At 42.7% G+C, this 20,400-nt stretch overlaps 1 protein-coding gene across 1 annotated transcript; it reads right to left on the bottom strand.

The window, feature by feature from the left end:
- Positions 1-1,350: 1,350 nt before the first annotated feature.
- On the bottom strand, positions 1,351-20,257 carry SLC23A2 (solute carrier family 23 (ascorbic acid transporter), member 2; the record flags this gene model as incomplete). Its single annotated transcript, XM_010179696.1, has 12 exons — positions 1,351-1,712; positions 2,258-2,353; positions 3,428-3,565; positions 3,714-3,843; positions 6,791-6,896; positions 7,472-7,619; positions 9,111-9,267; positions 9,945-10,065; positions 12,843-13,024; positions 14,151-14,221; positions 15,506-15,594; positions 20,100-20,257. Coding segments are annotated over 12 exons (1,629 nt in total), but the record flags the coding sequence as incomplete, so codon positions are not given.
- Positions 20,258-20,400: the final 143 nt, after the last annotated feature.

The following is a 20,400-nucleotide window of genomic DNA, read 5'->3' as shown; positions in this document are numbered from 1 at the left end:
GGTATAAAATAGTTTCTGGCAAGAGCCACGGCATGCTGAGAACGCTGAAAGGGAATCCTTCCCACTCTACACTATTCAGCACCGATCCCTTCAGCTCTTTCCTCGCCCTCCCCACCCCAAACCCTTCCATGCTTCAAAAACCAACAACAAATTCACCTGGAAGTAGAGAAAACAGAGTTCCTGCGCTCCCGTCCAGTCGTCAAACGTGGATAAATAGAAGAGTGAATGACAGGATCTACCCTTAGGGGTGTTTGTCCAGGAATACAAAACGCAAGCACCGTAGAGCATACTGGCCTTGAAATGACATGACAACGACGTTTCCCTGATGATCTCCACAGCTTCTGGGGGCCACACCGAAGTCTAAAACTAACTGCAATAGTAAGAACATTTAAAGGTGGGTCAAACTTTTAATGAGGAACGCGGGATGAGCGTGAACACCCACATTAACGTCAGAGCTGAGACTATTCCAGGAGAAAAAAAAAAGAGAAGAGATATCTGAATGGTGCCCCGATTGGCCCCAATACCCGTGAAACCATCCCGCGGGTGAGGACATCAGATGTCGCGTCTCTGCCCTTCGGCATCGTCTCCGCAGCAGTAACGAGCTTTTGCAGCAGCCCCACCAAGAAAATTCTGCTTTTCCCTGTGTATACACCTGCTAACTGCTTCCCAGTGCTCCAAAAATCAGCAGGTTTTAGGAGATGCCTTGCTGGATGCAGCCACTGCACCGTTACTGGGCGCTGTCTGGGAGTTAAACGTTTCCCATCTCGGGAAAAGTCAAGGTTCATGAGTCCCTTTGAAGAAAACCTGCACCTGGACACTGGAGTTGGGTGGTTAAACGCCAGGCAGAAAAATAACATTAAAAAAAATGAGGTGAAATGAGCGGTGCCTTCTGCAGCGCCGAGCGATCGCAGTTTTTGTTATTACAGAAACTTTCTGTCCTAACCTTGGACAGAGTAATAAAAAAAAACTCTCATGATTTGCCAGTATCAAGAAATCCTGGGGCTGAAAATATGGAATGTGCAAATCAGTGAGTAAAAAACAATACCTAGAAGGAAACCTTCCCTTATTTTTCCCCTCCTTATCTCACAGGATTCAAATTTTCTGGCGTACCCAACGCTGCCAGCAATGCCAACATCGATGACTTCAATAAAATCACCCCAAACAGTAACGTTTTGTTAATAGCACCTTCCAGAACCGAATGAAGCTGTTATTTCTAATAATAATAACAGGTGTAACTCTTGAAAAATCCAGCAGAAATTTGGAAACGCGCCCCAGAGACACGAAATCTGGTTCCCACCACCCGCAACAGGAAAGCTTTTTTCGTTTGTTTTTTTTTTTTCCTCTTTTAAAATCCGTCTCAGCTCTGGTTCCAGAATTTCAATGCAGATATACAAAACATATATTTTAATGCTTCTTAAATCAGCAAGAAACTGCAAATACATCTTTTACTACAACTAGAGGATATAATTTCAGCTAAGGCTATACTGTAGCTTCCGAGTCTTCATCTGAACTCCTGCAGCTGCTGCTTTTCCTGAAGCCTTTCCACGTGTAGCCCATGAAGGTGGGGCTGATGGGCAGGAAGCTGAAACACCTGTATTTCTTAATCAAGTTCATGCCAAAAGGCAGATCATACGTCTCCATGCCATCCAGGGACTTGCTTCCTTTACCGACCCCTTTCTTCCACTTCCGTATTCCCCTTTCTTCAGGGCTTCCTAGAAACCAAACCAAAATATATACATAAATATCTTTATATAAACACATACATATATAGCAAAGGTTAAGAGCAGAAAGAAAACCCCAAGTCTCAGACACAGCGTCTGGTAAAGCACTGGAAAGATCTTCTAAAAGCCTCAAATAGGCAGGAAAAGGGGGAAAAATGTTTGTTTGAAATGGCTATTAACTGTTTCATTCTGTAACTGGAAGTCAAGGCAAATTTTTGCTCTTAAATGAATGGGTCTTCATTCATTTGGACCTGAAAATTCAAAGGGACCTCAAAAAAGGACCTCAAAATCTTTTCACTCTATCCTTAGTCTGGTTTGTGTTTTAGCAGCTATTTTAGGTCTTTCACCTTAACCTGAAAAAGATTCAAGGTGTTCTCAAGGAAACTGAGGCACGCAGGTGTTATGCAGCCTGCTCTAGGTGCTAAAGAAGTCAAAACCACCCCAGGAATTTTTTCCACATCTCCTGTCTCCACAAAATGCTGCTCTATCTTCATTCAGACAGGCAGTTATTAATTCAGATACAATTACAAGCTGACCTGGAATGGTGTTATCCAAAATAAACGCCACGCAGCCCCCGACAAACATGGCTGTGGTGAGGAGAACGTTTAACACTTGATCGATGCCTGCGATTCCTAGAACAGGGAAACAAAGGAGAACTTGAATTCCTATCACATATATACACATCCTACTGACTGACACCAGTTCATGGAAGAACGTTGTATTAAAATCTCATCATTAGCTCTGCTTGAATGACTGATCTGATAATGACAACTCGGAGTGGGTTGGATATGCTCTTAAATCTGGTTCCGAACTGATAGCTATAAAAACTTAAATAATGTTTCCTTCTGAAAACCAAACCAAACTGAACAGGTTACGCATTCCTGTGGAGTCTTTCTCTGATGACGAATGCTGTCATGATCACTACTGAGAATTGTTAGAATAGAAAACCTTCTCCATCACAGAATCACAGAATCCCAGACCGTTAGGGATTGGAAGGGACCTCCAAAGCTCATCCAGTCCAATCCCCCTGCCGGAGCAGGAACACCCAGATGAGGTTACACAGGAAGGCGTCCAGGCGGGTTTTGAATGTCTGCAGAGAAGGAGACTCCACCACCTCTCTGGGCAGCCTGGGCCAGGGCTCTGTCACCCTCACTGAGAAGAAGTTTCTTCTCCAATTTCAGTGGAACCTCCTGTGTTCCAGTTTGTGTCCATTACCCCTTGTCCTATCATTGTTCGTCACCGAGAAGAGCCATGAATTCCCCCAGACTAATATCTGGTAACAGTCTGAAACTGAGTCCATTCAAATTCAGATTCAGCCCACATGTCCACAGTGAGAAAAAGAAATTAATTTTAAATGTAAAATTTTAAAATCCCAAACAAATTCCTAGCTTCCAAGCTCTCTATTGGAGTTTTCCCTTATTTTTGTAACTCAGATTCAGTCTTTCTTCCAGTCCAACCGGCGATTGCCTCCTCCCACTGCTCTACAGTCGTACCCAGAGAAAGCAGGGCAGAGGCATCCCACTGAAATGTGCAATTCAGGTCTCAAAACCTCCATTAATTCTCCTCTGAACACACCTGCCTCCTTATCGATGGCTTTTACTGTCTCCATTATACTTTGATTTTTCTCCTATTTACCCTTCACATCGCTGTGTACTTGCACGTCCAAGGTGTAAGTGTGCTTTATGTTAAAGAGCAGAAGCACGTACCTGTGACCAGTGGGTTTTGTTTGAGATAGCTTGGAAGGACGAGTCCAAAGAAAATGGAAAATCCAAGTACAAACAGGTTACGAGAGGAATTCAGATCTATGAACTGGAGGTTAGACAGACCCACGGCTGTGATCATCCCTAAACAAAAACAGAGCAAGCCTCAGCTTTGATGTAGTCTTTTTCTTTAAAAAAAAGACAATAACTATATATATAACTTTTATATGTAAAGATAGAGTAAAAAGCTACAGCCACACCGTACACATAGGAGTAAAAAACCACTGGTTACCAAAGAGGGTGCAGAAGAGGGCTCCGAGCACGGGGTCGGGCAGCGATGCAAAGAGAGCGCTGAACTTCCCCACCATCCCGAGGAGGAGCATGAAGGCTGCGCCGTACTGGATAACCCTGCGGCTGCCGACCTGCAGGGGAACAAACCCCCAAATCATTCATTTTAGCATTCGAAATGTCTTTTCAAGCCTCCCTGCGTATTTTTTCGTGGCGTAAAACAGGCTGCAGAGCCTTCACAAATGTCTTGGAGGGCTCAGCTGTAACGTGGCTGCGCTCCAACCCCAACGTAACTTCGTTTGGTTTTGTTGTCGTTAACATTAAGTCATCTTTCAAACCATCTGTAACTGCTACAGCCACAATAACCATGAAATGTGGCGCAGTCCCATCTACAATAAAGAAAACAAACAGGCCATAACTAGGAGAGATGGCAAATGGATCAACTGTAATGCAAACAGAGGAAAACACAAATAAAACCCATGTGGTGCTGCTCCTTTATACAAAAATTTATGTATTGGTTACCTACCACAAACAGAGGAAAACACAAATAAAACCCATGTGGTGCTGCTCTTTTATACAAAAATTTATGCATTGGTTACCTACCATGCAGCTCCCTTGAAGGAGATGCAGCCTTTCCAGACAGAGGTTGTAAATGATTTTATATCACTCCTTTAAGAGATCAGAACTGAACTCACTTTGTATGCAAATCATGGCTGCGCTAATAAACACAAATAAAACCCATGTGGTGCTGCTCTTTTATACAAAAATTTATGCATTGGTTACCTACCATGCAGCTCCCTTGAAGGAGATGCAGCCTTTCCAGACAGAGGTTGTAAATGATTTTATATCACTCCTTTAAGAGATCAGAACTGAACTCACTTTGTATGCAAATCATGGCTGCGCTAATGCTGTGAAACCAAGCGCTGCACTTCCTTCTCGTTTTTATTTTAAGCATTCAAACTTTGGGGCAGTGTTTCTCTGTGCTAAAAACCTAAACTTTTGATGTTTTCTTAGTGTTACACTTGCATTAAAAAGTGCACCAGGGATACAAACCCCAACCTGTTACGCTGTAAGGTGGTTTTTCTAGCAAAGCCCTTTGCAGGTTTCCTGCTACAGAGCATGGAGCTTCAAAGAGGAGTAGATATCAACTGGTTAATTATGTGTGACTGAGCCAAATGAGTGAAATGAGGGAAAAAAGGCACAGTTGGCATGTTAAAGGTCAAAGTTATTTCTCTGCTCCATATTCTTCACTGTGTAACTGTCGGGTGAGATGTGTTCACCCCCAAGCAGAAGCTGGACCAGTAAATGAGGGTGTTTGCTAGAACAACAACGGAAATCATACAAAAAACCTAGGAAAAGGCTCAAGGTAAATACAGCAATTTCTCTATGACCACCAATGTTTATCCCAGGCACTCAAACACACACTTTATGGGATTATTTTGGAGTGTGTGATACGGTACCCAGTACCTTACTGGAGCATCCATTTCCATCACCATCATTACGGCATAAGCTGCCTCTCCTCTTACCTCAATTAATCTGATTTAATTGGTTCTCGCTCACAGAATCAGCTCAAAGACTCTCCTGTATTTACACCCAGATGAAGCCTCGAATTTAAATTCTAAATCTGCTGATTTCAAGGGAGCCTTTTCAAATGTTGCACTGGTTTAACAGGATAACCAGGACGATGTGGGCTTTGAGATTTCCTCTCCCAAATAAAAAGCAGTGTCTCTATGTGCCAAAAATCTATTTTGATAGAAACTGAAGTTAAAAACGATGAGGTTTTCAGGAATGAATAACACAGACAGGAAAACAAGACAAAACCCTGGAGCGCAGCCACCCAGCTGTGCCACTCTGGATAAGGCACATTCACTCCTCCCTAACTGTGGTCACCTCTGTTCTCTCCAACAGCTGCCGTTTAACATTCATTTTTCGCTGTTCCAAAGCAAACCCTACATTCATTTCTGTGGCCTGTTAATAAAAAAAGCGCTGTTAATTCCCAGCAGCTCCTATGAATTAACGACAGAAAGGGAGCAGGACAGAAGAAAGCTTTCTTGAAGGCTTTTTCTAACTAAAATTTCTCCTAGGAAATTTCCATCGGCAACTGAACAGGAGACTCGTGCAGACAGCAGATGGTGCTGTTAGTATTGATATTTCACTTTACATCCGCACAGAGTCATCCTTTGTAGACAAAAAAAATGGCTGAAGAGAAATGCATCATCTCTGCCGGATTAAGTCAGAGGGATGAGTTATTGCGAGCGGAGAGCGTACATTTTGTATCTGGTACGCACCAAGGAGACTTACACAGGATTGCAAAACACGCAACAGGATGTACGTATTTACAGCACAAACTACTCTCACCAATTTTGTTGGTATTCCTTTACAAGGTTAAATTAACAACATCAAGCCCATCCATCTGCGGTCCAAGGTCTCCCAGTTCACCAAGGAATTCAAGCACGCATCCAGCTCCATGCGTGGACAAGGAAGTTCCTCAAGATATTTTGCTGAGTAACACCCCCAAAAATATATAATCCCCATAGGATGCTCAGTGCTTTAAAAACCTATCATGACAAATATTTCAGGTACATTTAACTTTGAATTTACCTTGACTTCAGCTCCTGTTGTAGCTGTGTCAGTGTAACGTCCTAGCACAGATGTGAATAAGAGCCAAGGACCTCACGCTGCATTTCAGTGCGTGTCCAAGTGAGACATTAGAAACAGTCAATTCTCCAGTGATGCTTTCAGAGCCAAGACATCCAAAAGAGTATCAGTTTCTATACAGTTTACAGTGTTTATGGCTCAACTTCTTAGTTTTCAAAGCGGTAGTTTATTTAGCACCACGTGCTTTATGGAGGTTTTCTGACTGCCCTTTACTCTGAATAAAAATAAGACTTCTGGGGTCCTTATCTGGAATGCCTTTCCATCAGCCAACAGACAAATTGTTTAAATTCAGAACGCTGTGTAAAGTTTGTCTGCCCAAAGTATTAAGTAAGATATTTTTTTGGAAGAGGATCACGCTGTGAAACATGAGAATGGCACATGCCACGCATCAGAGCAGATAAAATACTCCAGTAAAGCACATACCTTCGTGATGCCCAAGACACCGATGTTAGGGCTGGAAGAAGTGGAGCCATTCCCTGTCCCAAATACTCCATCCAGAACACAGGAGAGACCCTCAATGAAAATCCCTCTGTAAATCACAAACAGAAAAGACAAAGCAGTCAAACCTGTGTTAGCGCAGACTCCCTTCAGATGGTGCTTTAGGACTGCGTCTCCCGTCAGTGCCTGTTAAGACATCTGTCCCACATTATTATAATGAATTATGATAATTCATGTTTCAAGCTCTAACACACCTGGAAACCAACCTGACTTCTGGTTTCTATGTCTTGGATACCCACGTTCTTAAACTGAGGAAATTACAAAACAATTCAAGTCAAGCTTAGAGCTGCTCTTTACTGCTAAAATTGCATTTCAGGTGAATTTGATAAGCTACCCCAATTCCAGCACTGATTTAGTACAGAAACTGTACCAGTAACTTCCACAGACTCCAACAGGAATGGGACCAGGTTTCCAGTGCTGCACTTGCAACAAAATAATTCAACATGAAAGCTGCATCTTATGTTTCAGATTCTTGGCACCTTGTGTTTGACTGAATTGTAACATTTAAATTTGGATCACATTCTTGTCTTATCCCAAGGAAAAGGCAAAAACAAAGTTTAAAAAGTAGCTTAAGACACTGAAAAGATTCCCTTTTTTATTACAAACCTGTTTATTGCATGAATAGGTGGAGGAGGAGCGCAAGACAACCTGGCACAGGCGTAGTAATCTCCTATGGATTCAATAATGCTGGCAACGACGGCGCTGAGCATTCCTATGACTCCAGCGGCTGAAATGGTCGGGAGTCCCCACTGAACTGTGAAGAAAAGAAAACTGAAATCTCCTGTGCCACTGAAAACAATGTAGATATCAAAACATACGGCAATTTACTCCTCTTGAAAGGAATCAACAAACTCCCCTCACGGTAACGCAGTCTGGCAAGTTCGAGCAGATGAAAGGAGCAAAGGGAAAAGTGCCCAACCAACTGCTTTGATCACGCTGGGAAAAAACCCAAAAAGCCCCTAAACCCCACCAAAACAATTCCTCCTGCTCAGGAGGAAGGAATTTGAACCACTGCTGGTGAAAAACCCAATTCTGATCGGTGAGGTGAATGCCACTTAATTATTATTGCTCTGAAAACTCAGTCTTTGGTTACAAATTTAGTCCAGTGAAGAGAACGGCCAAACCCAGCTATGATCAGTGCACAAACGCCTTCCAAATTGTTACAGAAGAGAAAATAAGATTAATTTAAGCCTGTAGCAAAGCTTGGCAGGTTTTCCACAGCAATTGCCTTGATGCTTTTATCTCTTCGAAATAGATGAGCCTCTCGCAACAAAAGGAACTTGAAGTCACACAAATATGAATGAAGGGGAAGTTTTCCTCCTCTTTTTTTTCCCCCAAAACCTATTATCCATCCTCCAAACGCTGCTTTACAGGCGGTTTTTCTTTTAAGATCCAATCAGGACCAAAGCACACGGAAAACTCCAACGAAGCTGCCCCATTACGAGGTAACCTTACTCCTAACAGTTTTAATTTTAGTAGAATATTATTCTGTTATTCCCCCATTAATTTTGGAGCAGCGCAAGGGTGAACCAGTTGCGCAACTCTACCTCACGCTGCAAGAAACGGCCTTTAACAGCTTTAAACACTTAAGAGGTGGCCAGCAAAAGAATACAAACATCTAAGATGCCATACAAAGCATTTCATGTTCTCTTGTAAGTGATTTTTGTCCTGTGATAAGCGTTGACTGGCATTCTCCAACGTGCCCATCGGCCCATTCCAGTGCCGCTTTCTGCAAGTCAGGACATTTTCGTGTGGTTTTTAAGAGCTGTGCTAATCTGAGAATGGGTGTGTTTGGGGCTGGGAAGCTGGAAAAAACTCTACTCTGATTGTTTAGACAGCGAAAATCAATGACTTCTGTAGCTCCACAGGAGATGGAATAACCCATCTGTTATTATACATTAACAGCAGCTGACCGGAGTGCTGACAAGTACAGGTAAACAAACCATCCCCTGAAAATCCATATTACAGATACACTCACACTATGCTATCAGAAGTCAAGAGTTACCATGATAAACCCTATAAATACAGGTTTCAGAGACTTGTTGTTTCTTGAGTGAGACATCACGGTATCAAATTCAACAGAAAAAACAAGGAAAAAAACCCCACTATCCCCACCTACGATGTCTTTAGGTCAGTGCACATTGAAATGCATCAGAGAAAAAGTAGGAATGCTTCTGAAAACAACAGAAATGTCACTCACAGGTATATTATTAGGAAAACAGCCCTTAAAAGCAGACATACTTACAAGGATAAGGGACCTTGAACCACGGAGCTACCAAGAGCACTCCTCGCCGGGCGTCCGTGCGAGCGTAGAAGCCGTACTTGGAACTGTCAGGGGGAAAGACGTCGGTGACGGTGAAGATGAAGCAAAGCAACCAGGACACCAAAATAGCTAAAATGATCTGTGAAAGAGGAGAAAAAGAGCTGTTTAAGATCAACTGTAATTGGCAATATTCATCAAACTGCTCTTGCATTGAGTATCTGTTACACACATATCTGAGTGTGATCACAAGTGATATTTTAAGTCTGAACAAGCAGTAAATCCTGTAATAGATCTGTTGGGTGCCCCCCCCCAGCCCCTAACGAAGGTGCAGTTACAAAAGCTTTCGAATTAAAGCCTCTTCTCTCCCCTAACAAATGGGAAAGTCTCCAAATGGGCACTTAAACAAATGGGTGAATTGGTCTCAACTTTACTGGAGAAATAAAAGGAAGTCTTTCACATGGGGGAATGCAGCATTGCTTTCATTAAAGTCGAAGATAATGATCTCGCCGCCCCTTTTTGGAGGGCTGAGTTTAGGCTTTCACTGCAGGCATAAACATCACCTTCTTCTCTACCCCCTTCCCCTCCCCTCATGATCTTCATCACTGCAACCACTCTTCAAAGACAAATATCAGCATAGGATCTGGCAAAACGACAAATTTGCCATTTAATTGAGTTTCCCATAAACCCATTTCGGCTTTTATCTCATCTTTGTGATCTATTGTATTATTAATAATAACCAAAACCAAGAACCTCTCCCCCCAAAAACACAAATTATGGGGTTTTTTTCCCAACTGAAGAATAAGTTCAAGAACTTACAGGGAACATCTTGAAAAGCTGCAGCCTGTACGCTGTCCAACCTTTCTTCGATTTGTAAATGGGCAAGGGAAATTTGACATTCCTGGCATATTGAGAAAACAGCAATACCAGGAAAATAGTCCTGAGGAAAAAGGAGGAGGAAGGTGGGATGAGAGAGACGTATCATTAGCACCAATACGTTCAAATGGTCCTCAGCACAAACCTGTTCAGGCTCTTCAGACACAGACTTTGAATGCACATTTTAAATTTAACACAAGACAAAGCATCATAAGAGAACACTGCTTAAAGAAATTATTATTCCACGAAAGCCAAAATAACCTCATTTGTGTTTTAAAGTGCTGCCATCACAGCCAGCAGCAAGCAGGCAAATGAAACCAGGAAAATGAATCAGGCTTGAGAAAGATCCCCAGCCTTTACAAAGAGTTTCCTTTTGACTCAAACTCCATTTGGGCCTCAAGTATTTCGCATTTTCCCCCTTTGTAGAAATTGCTAAGCTTCTCTAATACGTTAAAAATTACTTAACTCTACAGCTAAATAAGTACCCAGTGCAACGACAAATAAAAAGCCAGGGCAGGTTGCTCAATTCTGCAATAGTCCAAACCAGTTTTGCCATCAAAAGGCCACACAAAGAGCGAAGCTTTCCTGAAATCAGAGATGATGTTTTTATCAGCTGACTTAAATAGAAAACGGGCGGATTTTAAGCTTCCCTCCCTTTTCTGACCCAGATCAGGTTCAGGCCCTAAGAAACAAACCCGAGCTTTATTCTCCCTCGATCTCCAGGAACAAAGAGCCCTGCACAAGAAGGGTGCAGTTCCAGCCCTCACCCCGGCCAGAGCCGAATCATCAAGGCACCTTTTCCTGGCACTCAGGAAATACTTTGGCATCTCTCCCAATGCCCATTATGGAAAAATGGGCTCTGTGCCCTGACAGTGGCTCTCCTGAGGGCAGGTGGCTTTTTATTTGGATTTCTTTAGTGCAGAGGTGGACATAATGTAGTATTAGTCTATTAGAAATAGTATAAATAAGTGTCATAAATAGTATTATAAATAATATGATTGTATAGTATAAATATTATTGTATAGTATTATAAATATTGATTGTATAGTATTACAAATAATATGATTGTATAGTACTAGATAATATTATCTAGTACTAGATAATATAATATAGTATTATATGATATAATAGAGTATTATAAATAATATTGGCTACACGGCAGGGGGGCTCGCAGCCATTCTGTACAGCATTACCAAATCTTTAAATGCCCAAAGGAACAGCTTTGTTCACCACATCTACAGGCAAAGATCAGTTCAGGAATAATTTCCCTTTGCTTCAGCCTGGCACCTGCAGAACAGGCAAGGTCAGAAAAGTGTTTTGGGAAACTGGAAATGTTGTCAAAGAGCATCTGCAGCTAACGGAGAATTACAGCTCGCACACGGATATTTTCCTCTGTGCTAGATAGCAATGCAGTATTTTTACACAATTTCAAGTGCCACATCTTGTAGAAATCAAGTTATTTTGGAGTGGCTCTAGATGGCTTTGGAGTTATTTCCAACGACCTAGAGCACACTTTTGCGTGGCAGAAGCCAGAAACACTTATTGACCGGGCAATATTTAAATCCTGATCCTAAATTGATTTCTCTTTTTCCATCTGCAAAATGCCAACTTTAATTACACGTTTCCACATCCAGTTCACTGCAGTCCAGTCTGCTTGATTGATTGATTGATTGAGCATTAGTCCCAATTTGCACAGAATTTGTTTTACAGGAAAAGAAAACTTAAATCCTGATCCTAAATTGATTTCTCTTTTTCCATCTGCAAAATGCCAACTTTAATTACACGTTTCCATGTCCAGTTCACCGAAGGTCTGCTTGATTGATTGATTGATTGAGCATTGGTCCCAACTTGCACAGAATTTGTTTTACAGGGAAAGAAAACATTCCTTCAGGTCAGCAGCTTAACATAACAGAATTACAAAGATATTCGTGATGCTAACAGCCAAGATAAAAGAGAATTAAAGAGCCCTCTTGATCGTAAGCTGCACTTACAGAATACTTTACGTGTTCAGAGCACTGTGCAAACAGATTAGGCAGAGCAGCATCGGATCCCATCAGCCACTCCTTCCGCTTCCAGAGCCCCATAAGTTGGTCGCTGTACATCACATACAGCGCTCAGCCAAATTTCCTTGTCCCTAAAATGTGCTTTCCACCCTTATTTGCTTGGTTATCCACAGCATTGCACAGGGAGCTTCTGTCTCCGCTTCATCTCATTTCGCTCAGTCATTCCCTTTCATGACTTCTCTCAATTCTTTAATTTCCCCGGCATCTGTCCTACAGAAATGCACACATCGCTCCCCAAAATTCACTCCAAAAGCCTTTTTATCCACCAAAGAGAAGTCTACTTATGCCCCATCGACTGATGGCCTTCATGGAAATAAATATGCTCTGTCGTCTTACAAATTTCTCTTGGCTATAGATAAGCCAAATAACCATGACAAAGGGATCACTACCACCAATGGTATTTGGATCATAAAATGGATCACAAGGATCCTAAAAATTGTCACCGATCTCTCTGGTGTTTTGCTAAATCCTCTTTTACTATAGCACTGAATTAGACCCAGTCAAGGGCTCCAACTGTTGCTTTATAAAATCCTCTGTTCTCCTCACCTTCAGCCATCGTCCTTCCCTTCCTCCTCTTCTTGAGTTGCTGCCGTCCTTATTCCCAAATTGCCAGCTGAGCCCCTCCAGACCCACTCTCACTCCTGCCCACCGTGTTTCTCCACGCTGGGAGCACTTCAATGCAGCCACACAGACTCTGGCTTTTCCCCGACTCCCCAAAATTCCTGACTCAACAACGGGGACCCCATGGCCTAAGCCAAGAACACCCTGGAGTACTTACAACATCGCGATACCCCAGTGTTTGCCCGCTCTTTCGCCAGCAGCTTGGAAACCGGAGAGGCCGATGAGAGCGACGGTTGGCGTGATGGTCAGAGGTCCAATGTAGCGCAGCAGGGCGCCGGGAAGGCCAAGCAAACCGATGACCACTTCTATCAAGGAGGACATGATAATAGCACCTTGGATCTGAACACACAAGAATGGGAAAGAGGCGGTTCAGTTTTAAAAGCAAGCCCCAAACATTGCTTTTTCTGCTCTGGGTTACAAACTGCAGTTAAAAGAATTCAGTGACACAGAAGAAACTCAGCAAATTTTTCGGCATAAAACAGCTCATTATGTTTAAGTGACTTATCGCTTAAGCATAACACTTATGGTTTTCTCCACAAAACTATTACACAACAGACCAGTGGGCCAGTTCTGGTAGTTGTGTGGATCGCACATCACACCGTCAGACAGGAGACCTGGGTTCCAGGCTAACCTTTAAGCTCTCAGATCGAACCGGCAAGGGTTGGTGGCGTCACGGAGGTGATGCTCCTAGCTCCTAGGGGCAGAGTGTGTGCTGCACTGTTCACAAGTGCTCCTTAGAAGCTGGTATAGAGCAGCGTTGTGGTCTCAGGAGACTGTCAGCCCTCTTGGCTGCAGGGCTCTTGGCAGGATGTAGCTATGGTTTGAACATGGGGAAGAGAGAGGGGTTGTTTTTAATTACGAAAAAGTTTGGCAGCCCAAAGCAACGGGATGGGAGATAAATTCCATGACACACGCTCCAATTTGGACTACGCTATCTACCACTCCGGTGTGACGCCTGGGCACAACCCTCATCCTGGGAAGTTCAGACTGCAGTGCTGCGAGTGGAGAAGGGCTCTGCTATTTCAGCAACTGATTTTCAGCCTCTTGGGAGAACTGACATCTTATCGGAAGTTTTTTTTTACCTCGGGATGAGCAGATTTGCTAATTTACCTTCCAGGGGACAGCCTACTGAACGCAGCGCCAGCAGGCAAGCGGGATGGGAGCAGCTGAACTGCTACCGGTGAGCACAGATAGCAAAGTGTTATTAAAAAAAAAAGAGGATTCATCTCACTTGTGCACTTTACTGCGCATCTTTTGGAACGTGGTAACTAACTCCTTGTATTTGCTGTCCAGCAATGAACAAGTTGAAAGGATGAAGACTTCCATGACATGAGGAAAGGGATATATTTAAATGAAATCACAGCGGAAGAAGAAATTGCCAATTAAAGAGGAGAACAGAGATGGTTTGGTGAGAAACTTAACTGGAATCAGACAGATCAACAGCGAAAGGCTACTCCTACATTACCTCTCGTATTCTGGGGTACCAGATGTGCTCAGTGTGAAGCAGCTCTGTTGTTCCGTTTGTAACTGTTATATCTTACAAAAAGAAGGAAAGAAAAACACAGGTATTTATTCCTTGGCCACTCTGTCATCATTGAATACAAAATAAATCTCCCCTAAAGCTGTGTCTGACAAACGAGCCTTGATTTGCACAGAATAAAGGCTCTGCAATGCTACAAGTCAAGTAATACCACACTTAGGTTCCGCAAGAGCTAACCATTAATTTTACCCACTGTAAGTGGGAAAAAATCGTAACTTCCAGAAAGAAAGGTCAATTAGGGCTTCTTTTCCCACTCCAATAAACAGACAAACGGAGAATTACTCAACTGCACACTGGGAACCAAATACTCCAGCGTTTGGGCACCAATTTAGGTCACTCACGGAGTGATGAGCTGACCCCTGGTAACAACCCCATCGACACCTTCGCAAGGGTAAAAGGCTCGAGGCCAAGATGCAGCAAAGGCTCTTTTTGAACAGCTGAAGTTGTGGAGAAATTGCTTTACCATCAGCATTTCCTTTCAACAAGGTGTGTATCATTTCTGTGTGCACAGATACCCAACACAGCCAGTGCGACCAGAGCTCCCCAGTTTGTTGCTCCAGTTGGGCACTGGAACCCAGGTGCTATTTCCCAGTAGCTAAATCTGACTCCCTAGGGAGAAAATGTGAATGCTCCAAGCTAAGTTTTATACAGAAAAACATTGGGGAAACTAATTAGATGGTGGTAAGTGAATCAAAAGAGATGTATAAACACATAAATAATATAAGTGGAAATTACTAGAGAAGCAAAAAAGACCCCAGGGAAGAATTTAGGAGGAAGCAGCCCGCTTCTCTGCACTGCTGCCTTGCACTGCCCAAATACTACAAAATATCCCAGTATTATCAAAGCTTGCTCTGCAAAACCTGTCAGGTTAAAGAGGTAAAAATGCTGCTCTTGAGGTGATGCTGAGCACTGCTCAAACTTGCTGCTACTCAACTTAAAAGCACTGGACTGGACTCACTATTTCCCAATACCAGGAAGGAACATTTACAGAATCCTTCTGCCTCTCTCTCCATTTATAACCACAGAACTGGTTTATGCTCATGCTAGATTTCTTTGGTCAACATCTTTTACATTAACAAACACCCCAGACACAGAATCCCACGAGGGCATTTTTAGGGATGGTTTTCCAAGGCACAAAGTCTGAACACTGTAAAAGGAGAGAAGTTTTCACGTTCCCTGCTCATTACTTCCAGTTTCCGTACCCAAAGGCTTGGCGGCTGCACCGTACGTGATCTGGGTCACTTGTCCCTTAAATCTGAACAAGCAGAAATGTCATTTACCTGTATTATTACATTTCCACTTCTCCAGGGAGAGTATCGCTCTGGCAGGCGCCAAGAACGCGAAAGCACTCGCTTGGAACAAGGGTAACCTGGTGGAAAGGGAAGAAGACGCTGACATTTCTCGGTTATAGTATCATGGCAGGGAATCAACTGCAGTTACGTGGTCACTCACCCTCAAAACCATCCTTTATTATAAATGTGAAATAGGAGAATTCTTTTAATAAAAAGAACAGCTGTAGAAATATTAAGACTTCCAACCCAAAGACATTACAAGCATGAAGTTAATTTAACAGCCAACGACTGGATACCAACACACAGGTCCCAGACGCTGGCTTAAGGACCTGACTCAGCAGCACACCAGGGATACAGATGCACGTCCCGATGCAAGCAGCAGACTGCTGAACGTGCGGCTTTGACCGTCCCGCCACGTGAAAAAAAGCTCTTCGATAGTGCAGAAGGCAGCCTGCATCCTCAATACCTTCCCTCTGCATGCCTGGAAGCACAGTCACTTATACATTCATCTTTAAGTGTGTGTGTCAACAACTACGAGGTCGATAAGGGCTGATTAAATGTTCCAGGTGGCTACCAGTAATAAACACAAACACCACAAGAACGTCAAGATCGCATTCTTCGCATTGGTGTTTACACTTCCCAAAAGGTTTAAGATCTAAAGAGCATCTACCAGCCCCAACTACGTAGTTATTGAACCCGCCGTAGCTTGCGCAACACAACAAATATGCAGATGTTACTTCACCCCAGAGAGGATGCACTTTGAACTATTCTATAAATACTGGCATTACTGGGTTGTAATAAGGTTCTCTTTAATTGCAGACCTCAAGATGTAACACGTGCAACACTTGCTCATGCGGCTCCAGCTCCTGCGCTGCGTCTACGGCTGTTTTACGGCTGCAATGAAATGCTGCGGTGCCAGAGCAAACACCATAAAGGAAAAAGAACTGCAGCAGATTCTGATAAAGATCAAAACAGGCACAAAGACAGGAAAAAGAATAAACAAATCAAACCAGAAGCGTATTACCAGCAGTGGTTGTAAAGTTCACAGGAAGTCAGAACCACTGGGAAGGAGACTGGGCCATGAGCGACCAAAAAAGCTGACCCCAAATGTAGAAAACTGCATTTGAAATTCAAATTCGTAAAATGTATGAGCCATCTGAGCACACAACTCCCTCTGGAGTTTCTCCAAGCCAAAAATCAAAGCTTTACCATTGGTAGCTACGAGTGAATGATTCACCTTATTTTTCCAGGTTCGTTAAGCAAACGAAGCAAAGCTGGCGCCCGTGGCAAAATATGCAATACCTGTAACAAGCTGTTACTCTTCCATCCCACCTACACAGCCCTCTGTACCCCCAGTAATGATTTGGTAAATATGCATTGCAAACACATTCTCCGGGGATGAAGTCATTTGTACCGAGACTTCGGTCCAGACTGGGTTTGGTATCACAGAAAAATACCTGAATAAATAATGTATAATAAGGTCTTAGCATGTCTGGCTTGGCTATCTGCTCAACCTTCATATGAGACACTCACAGTGTATTGACAAAAAGGGGCAGGAGGGTCCAAATATTGCTTTTTTTCCTATGCTGGAACAAAAAAAAGAGGATTTTTTAAAAATTAAACTTATTATTGAAAATCAGCCCAGCAGGATCAATCGTTTTACAAAGAAAAAGATGTTCACAACATGGCTTGTGAAACACCTTCATGTTGCCAAGCCAGGCATTCATTTCTAGCTACCAGCTTACAACTGGGATATCATTTTAATCCCATGTCTGAATTGAGAAGTTGCTCAAGTTTGGCACCGGCTGCTGTGAAGACAGAGCTTTTTGTGTAGTTGAAGTCATCTGGGAAAGCTGTCACCATGAACATTTCACGCGTGTAAGAGTGCTTGGACACGGGAGCGATGGGCACAGCAAACCTGCAACACTGAGGTATGTTAAAGCTGTATTTAATTGTCGCCGTCACGCTGATTACTCTGAATCCCTGTCAAATCTTTTGGCTTATTCCATCATCTAATAAATAGCCTGAATTCCTCAAATCAGAATGGGTACCAAATTGCCCACGGCTCTTCCTCGTAATTGAGCTAAATCCATCTTTAAGGACCTTTAAACCCTGGAATTTGACCTTTCGAAACCGTAGCGGCTTTATTTGCTGAAACACTTTTGCAGTTGACAAGACTTGCCAATAAATACTTGAAGATCTCATTTAGAGAACATTGCTACCATAGCCCATTCCCACCCTTACATAAAACCAGAACCACATGGTAAATAGTTAGGAAACGTTCAACCGCGGAAACGTTCTCCTCAAGTACAAGCTCACTTGTTGTGAGACTTCAACACAATTCCCTCTTCAATAAATAAACATCTGCAAGTGGAAACCACTGAAAAGGATTAAAATAAAACCACCCTGGAGGGCAGAGGTGGGATCATACAGAAGGAAAAGAGCATTGCAAACTGATGGGACCACACTGGGTTCTGCAGGAGCCCAGAATTACTTTATAATAAGTAATAAAGAGGAAAAGCCCAAGATTAGTCAGGGAAAAAACCCAAATATTACAAACTTTAGTCCTGTGAAGAGATTAAAGTCTCAGGAAGTACAAAACCTAAGCTTTTTCTGATAAGTTTGAGGCAGAAGAGGAAAGCTGGAAGAAGCAGAGGAAAACCGAGCTCCCCTTTGGGTTCATCTCCATCCACAACTCCACACCTCTTACAAAATTGGAAGATTTTAAGCTTAAATAAATGCAGGGAGGAGACACTCAAGGTTGAATAATAAAATACCTTCTATTATATTATTCCTCCAGCTCCTGCCCAGGTCAACAATCCCTGTATCCCTATTTAAATTATATAAATTATAAATTTATTATTAGAGCTAAGGCACAAAGAGCCAATCAGGCAGAAAATATGACTGTGAACTGCAGGCAGCCTTGACTAAAAGCAAATACATTGGGGGAAAGACAATTTTCTCTTTCAGTAATTTGCCTTCATTCATCAGAATGAACTTTTCATACAAAACACTGAAGTGATTTCATAAATCCAGTAAGGCACAATAAAAAAATAAAGGGAAGAGTTTTTTTAAAGGGGGAAAAAAAGGCAAGAAAGTGAACTAAAAACAGCAAGTGAAGATTACATTGGAAAACCTGAAATATTTGGAAAGTTTTGAGATGAAAAGCTGATCTACAACTGCAAGTGATCCACCACAGGCTTGCCCCAGCACCCCACTGAGATGACTTTTCCACCCAAAGATTCTGTTTCTTAGGTAAATAATGAAAAATGTGGGGTGCTTGCCCATTTTCTATGGGAACACAAAATTTCAGCTCGCATTGCTCTTAAATTGCACTCAATGACCCATGAATCATTCAAGTAACCATATCATCTTCTTAAAAACTTGGCATTTTCCTTCTGGTTTTACTCTCTCTTGGTTTATTCAAGATGCAGAAATAACCCTGCAGGTTTCAGCTGTCACAGGCAGAGTCAAGAGAAGTTTAAGTAAACACCTCAACCATCTCTCTGCAGCCGTTGCCGCAGACCACGTATTTTTAAAACCATTTATTTTCATGTTAATAAGCCTTACAACATCCTGTTCTAAGCAACACCAGGTTTTTACAAGTGTTTGCTGACACCTGAACTGGTCTCTTGTACACAGAGCAACCAAAGGTGGCCCTGTACACATACACAGGTGTTTCTTCTCAATTCGGGGAACTAATAACATCAATTTATTTGTATCAGAAGGTTACAGAGACACTCAGTTCACAGAATAACAAGTTAACCTCATCATTTTTCCCCTACCTTTTTCATTTGACAAGTGTTTGATGGGAACAAGCACACACTTTGCTGTAGGGCTTTAGAGGAGACTGAGGGAGCCCTCATTCCTGGGATCCATTTGGAAAGGGCAGTGTCAGGAGGAAGGAGCCAGGCTCTGCTCTGGGATGTCCATGAAAGGACAAGGGCAATGGGTGCAGCTGGAGCACAGGAGGTTGATGTGAACATGAGGACAAACTTTGTCAGTGTGAGGGCACAGAGCATGGCCCAGGCTGTGGAGAGGTTGTGGAGTCTCCTTGTGTGGAGACACCCAAAGCCCTGGCCGTGTTCCTGTGTGACTGCTCTGGTGATCCTGCTCTGGAGGGTGCACTGGGGGAGCTTTCCAGGTCCCTTCCAACTCCTCATATTCTGTGATTCTGTGACTGATCACAGCAATGTAAATATTGGCAGGAATAGACTCTTAATTCAATAAACTACTGAAAAGATCAAAATCAGTTCCTCTTTACAAAGGTGTATGAATTTTTCACCCAGAAACATGTCTATATTCTCTGTTCTCATGGATTTCTCTCCTCCTCCTCTCCCTCTCCCTGCTGTATTTTCTTACCCTTGAAATGCCTCCTCTCATTTCAGATCCACCTCTTTTTGGGAGCAGCTTTCCAAAAGTTTCCCTAAGTGTCCTGTAATTAACCTGCTCTCTTTTATTTTACATTTATCCTTTGAAAACAGACTTAATACCTCTTAGATCTTGGACTGCGTCCTGGAAATCCCAACAGGAGTCTCATCTTATAACCATCTAACAACGAGAGGCAAGTCCCAAATCTCACCTGCACCCAAAGGTTGTCTGTAACAACGTAGTGATGCCCACGCAGAAGAAAATGGTCCCGATCAACTGGCTGGTGGCCCACTGGTCAAATCCAACACACATGGCATCAGCGAGCAGAAAGGGCACTGCTATCGTTCCACTGAAACACGTTAAGTAATGCTGCGAAGGGAAAAACAGGTCCTTAATACTGCAGCCAATATTAAGAAGTGTATCAATTTATGACCACCTTTTTCTTTTGCATTGGATGTTTTTGCTTTTCAATTATCACACAAAGAATCACACAGAATCGCTCGGTTGGAAAA

Source organism: Mesitornis unicolor, unplaced genomic scaffold, assembly GCF_000695765.1.
Source record: "Mesitornis unicolor isolate BGI_N332 unplaced genomic scaffold, ASM69576v1 scaffold34482, whole genome shotgun sequence".
Lineage (NCBI taxonomy): Eukaryota > Metazoa > Chordata > Aves > Mesitornithiformes > Mesitornithidae > Mesitornis > Mesitornis unicolor.
Note: the sequence above shows the minus strand (reverse complement) of the source record. Positions and strands in the feature narration are given on the sequence as shown.